The 8348-nt window shown below is 31.6% G+C and overlaps 1 protein-coding gene across 1 annotated transcript; it reads left to right on the top strand.

Annotated features, from left to right (window-relative positions):
- Positions 1-2230: 2230 nt before the first annotated feature.
- LOC133320300 (uncharacterized) lies at positions 2231-3579 on the top strand. Its single transcript, XM_061528244.1, has 4 exons — positions 2231-2530; positions 2596-2676; positions 2761-2920; positions 3419-3579. The coding sequence occupies exons 1-4, from the start codon at positions 2231-2233 to the stop codon at positions 3577-3579; spliced, it is 702 nt and encodes a 233-aa protein (XP_061384228.1).
- Positions 3580-8348: the final 4769 nt, after the last annotated feature.

The raw sequence follows: 8348 nt of genomic DNA, 5'->3' as shown, positions 1-8348 counted from the left end.
CTGATAAATCCCACAGCTGGACACAGAGTGGTTGAAGACACAAGACCAATCCTAGACGAATGGGTTTGTTCTCGGAATCGAAATTTGACGTTTCGACTGGTGCAGGTACTGACTGGATACGGATGTTTTGGTCACTATCTGTTTGCAATTAGGAGGGAACCGTCAAAAAGATGTCAGCATTGCGTCTTCGAAGACGATACAGCGCAACACACGCTAGTGGAATGTCCAGCATGGGAAGAGCAGCGGAGAGGGCTCCGCAATGTCGTTGTTGTTGTCCGCAACCTCTCGCTGCCGACCATTATGCAAATGATGGTCCGTAACAGGGTAGCGTGGGAGACGATGGCTTCCTTCTGTGAGAAAGTCATGTCACTGAAGGAGGCTGACGAAAGAAAACGCTAAAAGGCACCTTCCCCTGACCCGATAAGATGACGTCGTCAGGGACGAAGGCGGACAGCGCATGAGCACCGTCTTCCGCCTTGAAAGGCTTCCGGGCGGTGGACGTGGGGACGCCTGCCAACTTACGGTCTGAGGCCCCGCGAATGCACAGTGTACCACTGACTAAAATGAAGAGCCCAACTAAAGCGGAAATGATCCACTTTTGCGGGGCAGCCGATGCTAGACCACAGCAGAATCGCCTTGCGGGCCCTGTGGCTTAGCAGAAGAGCGGCGTGTAGGACAACCCGTGGGGTTTTAGTCGGTAGTCCGTCCTTATCAGGACGTAAGTCCGACATAACTCCTCTTTCTTCCTCCTCAAGCAAGAGATTATGCATTAAGCATTTCTCCACGAGAAAAAAAAAGATATTTGCAGGATATACATGTATATTTATGAAACAGTTTCGTTTTCTAAGAAATTTCAGTGAACATAGTGTTGACACCTGTTAAAATGTACTATAAAATCCATCTTCCACATGTTAATAGATATAGGATGCTGTTGAGGTTTTCAAATTTTAAAACTGATGCTAAAACACTGTCGTTGCAGTATTGATCATGAACCAAGCGTTGATTGATTGTTTTGTGAACCACTATGTACTCCCTTAAATAAATGCTGTTTGCCAACTATATCAGGAATCCAATTTGTTGTCCACGCTGACAATTTTTATTTTTTTTTGGCATTCCTAACTGTAGGATTAATTTCATTTTTAAATTCTTTCTGAAGTAGACGATTTTTGGTATTTTTTACTAAAGTTCCTTTTATATTCATTAATAACAATACTTTCTTATATCATTAAAAATACTATATTAAAAAGGTTGTAATATTTTGAATTAATATAAATAACAAAGTTAGACGATCAACTCTTTTTATATTTGTTCGTAATGTCGAATTTGAGACTGATCGCCTTGAAATCGTATAGAGAATATTTTTTTGTTTCAAGAACATACAACATACATTTACAACATAGTTGGAAATGTCATTTTTTTCAACATATTAGTTTCTTTAATTTATTGATCTTTTTTATTGTAGGATTAAATTTGACTGACACATACGCGTATAGCTTTAAGGTAACTAATATATACTTTAAAGCCTTGAAAGTTATGGAAAGTTTATTCGTGTTAACGTTTTTCATACCAGCTATTTCATTAGTTATATTGAACGTGCATCAGCAAATTGGATTTTAATCTTTTATAATTTATTTATTTGCAAAACGCATTTAAAATATGTTTTAGGTGTGAAGAATTTTTTTTCTATTTCAAATGCAACTGCAGCGTCTAGTTGAGCTCCTGCGAAAAAATAAATAACTTTAACTATTTTAATATAAGTTGAAAAATGATTATTTCACACCAAGATGTGTTTTCGACGTTTTTACCATTAAATAAGTTTTTAAACAAAATCGGATTGTCCTGCGTCTATCTTCTAAATGGCAAATTGTCACTTTCTCCTTTGTTTTATAAATGTATTTTTAGTTTCCTTTTGCTTGTTTTGTCAAGTGTTGCTTATTCCTTATGTTACTACTTTAAGCGAAACGATGCATTTATATTCATAATTCATATATTTTATCTAGTTGAAAAATTCCATTACATTGTTGATATATATTTTGTGAATAAGTTTGGAAAACAAAATATTATAGACTACATCGGTACTTACCAATTCATCGATCAATGTCTTAAAAGAACTTGTTATGAAGATATAAAGAGAAATATACGAAATATATCTTTATTTCTGATGCTAATTGCTGTTTTACCTCATTTATTAGAGATAATCTATGTTTCGCTTGAAATAGACATTCAGATTATGGTTTTATATTTTTTCGAATACGTATTTTACGTTTTAAAGACTCTTAGTGTTGTTGACATGATATCACATATAATTCAAGTTAAATTTCGATTAAAAACAATTGGAGACATTTTGAAAGACTATTGCAGTCATATTGACAATGTTAGCTTTAGTGAGACTATTAAAAAATCAGGAAATAACATTAAAGATTCCGAGTTTTTGAGTTACAACTACCGTCATATTAGTTTATCTCTTAGCAGATGCTATTTTCTACTTACCGAGCAGTGTAATTTTATCAACGCTATGTACGGATTACGGGTGAGTTACCTATTTATGAATTGTTTTGTTGTTGTTTCTTAATACCGATATATAAATATTTACAGATTTTTTTGATACACATAATTGTCCAAATTGATATGGTTGTTATGATAAATTTAATGATACGCCTTATGTTTAAAATAGAGGTAAGTAAGTCATCTTCATATCTCATTTTGTATCCTGAATTCGATTTTATGTTTGGAAGAGCCTACAATGAGACTAATTTTAAGATTTCAGAAACGAATTGGTTTCATCTACTGATTGTTGTAATAAAAATAATCGCAGCGATTTTAATTATTTGCACTTGGGTTCATTGCTGTGAACAAAATTATAGACAGACAGAAAGAATAATATATTGGAGCAATAATTTAACTATAAACAAGATAATGAGTGAGTACCTATGAACTAAAATTTTTTTATTAAATATTAATATTAGTGTATATGCTATGTCATTTCTTATATATCTCATTTACCGTATGTATCAATAATATTGTAATACATTTATATTTAAAAAGATTTCATATAAAAATATAAGTAGAAAATAATTATACATTTTGGGAATATTTGAATAAATTAGTCATGATGTTTCACACATATATTTTTTTTTTTTTGTTCTGTATTTACATTTCGCATGTGTTGACATTGTTTCATTAACTTGTTGTCAAGTCTTCGGAAAGTACTTTTTAATAGTTTACAATTAACAGTAAAGAATTTGGATTTTATATCTTGGTTAATATGTTAAATAATCATTACAAAATTAAGTAATTCTTCAGATAAAAAACGTGTTAAAATATCACATACAGATCGACCAAAATTATTGTAGTAAAATAAAATATGAATAACAATTATATAAACAGAGAGAAAACTAACAACGCGATTTTAATTCAGGTCCTGAAGTGGGAGACGCTATTGATGAACTTAAGAGTTTGATCCATTCGAAGCCTATATCATTCCATATGCATCATTTCTGCAAACTTGAATACGGCACCTTATTGACCATAATTTCAAACACAATTTCGTATGTCATAGCTATGTCACAGAATATATAATTCTTATAAATTTTATTTATTAGAAAATATTTTTTGGTTTTTATTTATAGTATATTAACATAATATGTACATACATAATATGTAGGCATGATCCAGTTTGGGGCTAAGGTAAAAAGCTTTATTGCTATTTATGTACTAACTTTATACTTTTGGTAAAGGTGCAATATCAATCCACATTGACTAAATGCTAATGATTATCTGAGCCTAAGGCTTAAAGTTTACCCATAAATATCTTTTTATATAAATACAAGTTCTTATTAATAATATGTATATTGCCTTTGTTTCCATGTTATTGCTTTCAGAACCATTTTCGTTATTGTGTGTTCAATAAATATATTTAAAAACAAGCGTGTTTGACTTCATTTTTTTGTGGAATATTCAGCTTATTGATAGCAAAAAAGTCATTATAATATATTTTCAATTTGAAATTTATGTCTTATTAATATATATATATTGATTTTCATTAAACCATTCATTAGTGTAGCTTAAAATTTAATTTACATATGGGCTATAATTTATCCTTTCACTCCATGTTGTTTGGATCGGAACACATCATAACAGTTGCTTGTATTATAAAACCACGAGACACAAGATAGATGCCGCTGATCGCAGGTAAAAGTGTCTCTATATATTACGTAAACGTTATTCATTCCCCTACAAAATGGACGAAGTCGTGGTGAAAATTTTCCACAATGAAACAATAGCGGTAGTGCTAACACGAATTTATTTCCAATCAAAAATAAATTGATACTTCATTACTGATGAACGACGTTGATTAATCTTGAACAACTTAATAAATCGTAAATCCGGTTTCTTAAAAAACGATTCAAAGTAATTTCTATTTAAACTAAAATAAAAATGTTTATAAATCGGTGAGTAGAAGTAAAATAAAGGGTCAAAAAAAATTTTTTTTTTTTTGCCAAATCTAAGCTTTAACAGTTCTTAATCTTTTTTTTTTTGTTTTGAAAAGGAACATAAATGTTTCAATATTTACAACTTATAATATTTCTATTGCAAATAAAAACTTATTTCTATTATATGGTTATTGACATTGCAAATTAATTGCATTTGAATTTAAAGAGACGACACCTCTCAGCATTCCATGGATTCACCGAGCGGGTGCCGGATTCATCGCGTTCAGGGAGAGGAGCTTCAACAGTGCCTGGGACTTGCGACCCAGGTGTAGGTTTCAGGGGCCCCTATCTAACGCGCGTTAAACGCTCACCTCCACCGTCCAAGCTCCTCTCTCTACCTTACCAAATATGAAACGAACCTGCTAGGGCTGCCTTCGACGCACGTTCCAAGAGGAAATGATGCTAGTTCTTGGCAGGCCTAAGTCTTTTAGCAGGTTGTAGAGAGATTTGCGCTCCTACTTCTACCGCGTACAAATTTACAACGAACATATTCTTATTGAGTTCGTTAGTGAGCTTGTAATACTTGTTGACCTTGATGGCCTCGTTTTTGGGGATGTTTGTTTTCTCAAGGAACCGTGAGCTCTATTAGTACAACGCGCTTTAAAATTCGCGAATATAAATATATGTCCGGTCTGGAGGCCGACGCACAAATATCCTCTGGGATCTTATATTGCTTCTCATACGTGTCCATCATTAAAGTCCAATACGAATCCGCTTTAATAATAGATATATTGTTCTTTGTGGGTGTAAAATTCTATGAAATATTTCTGTTTTTATTTCATTTAAACATGATATATTTCCGAATTTTCATTTTTACAAAACCAGTAAGCTAATTTAGTATTATTTGGAAAGTAGTATTCTTTCTCCATGATAATTGAAAAGAATTTAAAAGCGCATCTAAGCAGATTGTAGATTAGGGCAACATTTATTACATGGGAATTTAAAATAGAAAACTTATACCTAATTCAAACCGAACCTTTAACACAAGAGTTAACATTAAATTGATAATATTTGCTTGCTGACACGGAATACCTGCTCAAGGGAAAGTATTTGTTCACGCGATTTCCAAGTGTTTTCAAATTGAATTTAAGGTGGTTAAGTTTTAATTACATCAGTTTTGTTTATGTAAATGTTTGGAGTTTTAACTTTAGATAAAATAACATAAAAACTTTTTAAGATCACCCAGTTCGATTTTCTGTCTGATATGTTACTAAAAGTTGTAGATTTAAGATATATTAATATTGTATATTTAATAAAAATATAATAATGATATCTAAGATTTTTGCGAGTATTTTTTAAATAAAACTAAGATTTTTGGATATACTGCTAGTCATCTGGTGAATGGATTGCAAATAACAATACCAACTAACAGACATTTTCTTCTCGTCTGCCCGTAATCATGGTTGCTGTAAAGTTAGCGAAACGTCGGGAGTATGTAGTTTTTAAAATAATTAAAAACGCATATTATATACGAAAATCTTAGTTTTATTTGATATCATTCTATTTTTTTTTAAATAATTTTAGCTTCCTGTTTACGATCCAACATCTAAAGGTTACGTAGAAATACGTGACTTAATTTCACTTTTATTTATTTATGTTAAACCTAACCTTACGTAACAAGAAAGTCGAGGATACACAGTAAAGCTGTAGGTTGTTCTAAAGAAACATCTGGAAATCAAAACTGAAAACTATAAATTCACGTAAGGCACACCTGCATGGCACTCGACAAAACATTGATCTCACAACTGCTGTAATATACAATTCGTTAAACAATGTTAAATTGGCAGTGGTGTCCTGAACATTATATGCTTCCAAAGCTCTGAAACATTTTTCATGTGAACGAAAATATAAGCATAATATTTTGATTGAATAAGTGATATTCTTAGGCATATCAATTGTTTCATAACCTCATAGGTTGAATTTGACAACATATCTATAGAAGCCGGCTTTGTAACAGTATCAGGGTCTCGTATGACCACGTACGTAATAATATTCTGAACCGAAATCTGGTATCACTTATGTTTTAATTAAGGTAGGCAGTATTCAACCGTAGATGCTGTAAGAAACCTCAATGAGATATCGGTTCATAAAGATAACCAAATTAATGTTCACCTTAAAAAACTTACGATACCAATAAAACCATTCTCGAATTAGTTTATTTTGGGTACTGCTTCGACTGTCGTTGCCACCTATAAATACCTATCAAATAACGGACGATACACCAGTTGTGAATAGATCATCCAAAGTTTTACATTCAAAAAAGCTTTAAGCTCAAGAAATTAAACACGATTTAATAAAGAGTTATCACTCGTGAATCTTATTCTGAATTTGTGATTCTTATAATATTAATTGAAAAAAGAAGATGGCTGCGACAGGATGTGTTTCGATTATAAAGCTATCAATCGTCTGACTATAAACAGATACCAGTAAGATCTACTTTTTAATTAAGATTACTTAAATAGGTTAGGTAACTAAAAATACTTCACAAATTTCATTAAAACCACTGGCTTCCGCTAAATCGCAGTTGAAAATATTGAAGAGACCAAACCTAAAAACAGCATTTGTCACTTCTTGAGGGCACTATCTCACTTTAGTAACTCCAATTGCCTTACAGTTTTACAAATTAAGTCATCATCAACCTTTTACACCCTACTAGGATATCAAGTAATCCGTAATGATAGTGTCGTTAAAGTCTGTGGTAGAATTATGATACACCTGCAAACGCAATTATCATATAAACTTACCTATTGGAGTCTGATCAGCTTACAAAAACTGATGTGACTGGACCTCTGTTTATAGGAGTATTTTCTAACTTTCAATTTATAATCCTCTTGTATTGTCTACCTTTATGATCATCGAAAATAGATCATCGAATAAGTTTACGAAAATTTTACCCCCTTTAAGATTGATGAAAATTTTATCCCTCTCGTGTGCCGTTGCAAGAATAATTAGGGTTTACCTCTTCTGATTTCAGCGCTAAACACGGTTGCGAGAGTTAAGCAATGTTTTAATAAAAACTTTTCTTTCCATTAATATTTATTTATATAATTCTGGAAAATTATTTTCGTAGAATTAATAAGACACGTCTCTTAGAGTATAAAAGCATTTTTTCTTTTTTGGAATACGATACATAACAGCAATTATTTAAATCATAAATCATAAAGTTCAAGCAACTGAAAAACACATCCACAACATTCATGCCCAAGTTTTATCTATGAAGCCAAATATTTTAATGTTAGATAGTTAAGAAGAAACAAAATCGGAGAAAAAATGTAGTCAAAATTAATAGAAACTAACATGGACATCATATTTGTAAGTCGATGACACAAAAACATGTAAATTTTTCGATTCTTTTGAATGTTGTAAATAAAAGTTTACCCTTGATACATTAAGAATGAGCGTCGCCGTATCATTACCGTTGGATGGATAAAATCTCATATAAAGAGTTACGTTGCTAACTGTTTTGAATGAACGAAAGTTCGTGTGAAGCAAAATATTAATGATTCCAGACCAGAGGAGTGTATTGCTATCCTAACATCCGGAAATCGTGATATTTATTTATAGGTTATAAGTTTTGGCTACATTATTTTTATTAAACAAAAATGTTAGTAGAAAAACTATGAAAGAGACTATCGGTAGGTAATTCGGGTTTGCCGTGAACCGCACCCAATATATATAATTCATAATATTTTCAAAATTACTGATACCACCTCTGAAAACACTTTTTCTTGACTGCTATGAGAAGTGAAGGCGGATTTTCATACAAGAAGTGGGTTATTTATATTTAATGTATATATTTTTTTATACTTTTATTAATAATATGTTACTTTTAATTCTAACTCATTATCAATTTCA

The sequence above is a fragment of the Danaus plexippus genome (assembly GCF_018135715.1).
Source record: "Danaus plexippus chromosome 16 unlocalized genomic scaffold, MEX_DaPlex mxdp_23, whole genome shotgun sequence".
In the NCBI taxonomy this organism is placed as follows: Eukaryota; Metazoa; Arthropoda; class Insecta; order Lepidoptera; family Nymphalidae; genus Danaus; species Danaus plexippus.
This window is presented reverse-complemented; position numbering and strand designations above follow the sequence as displayed.

Bases quoted from the DNA above. Each gene is read 5' to 3' on its own strand.
- LOC133320300 (XM_061528244.1), top strand. From the start codon at position 2,231: ATGGTTTTATATTTTTTCGAATACGTATTTTACGTTTTAAAGACTCTT. The intron at 2,531-2,595 runs GTGAGTTACCTA...AAATATTTACAG, and splicing joins ACGCTATGTACGGATTACGG to ATTTTTTTGATACACATAAT. The intron at 2,921-3,418 runs GTGAGTACCTAT...ATTTTAATTCAG, and splicing joins AACTATAAACAAGATAATGA to GTCCTGAAGTGGGAGACGCT.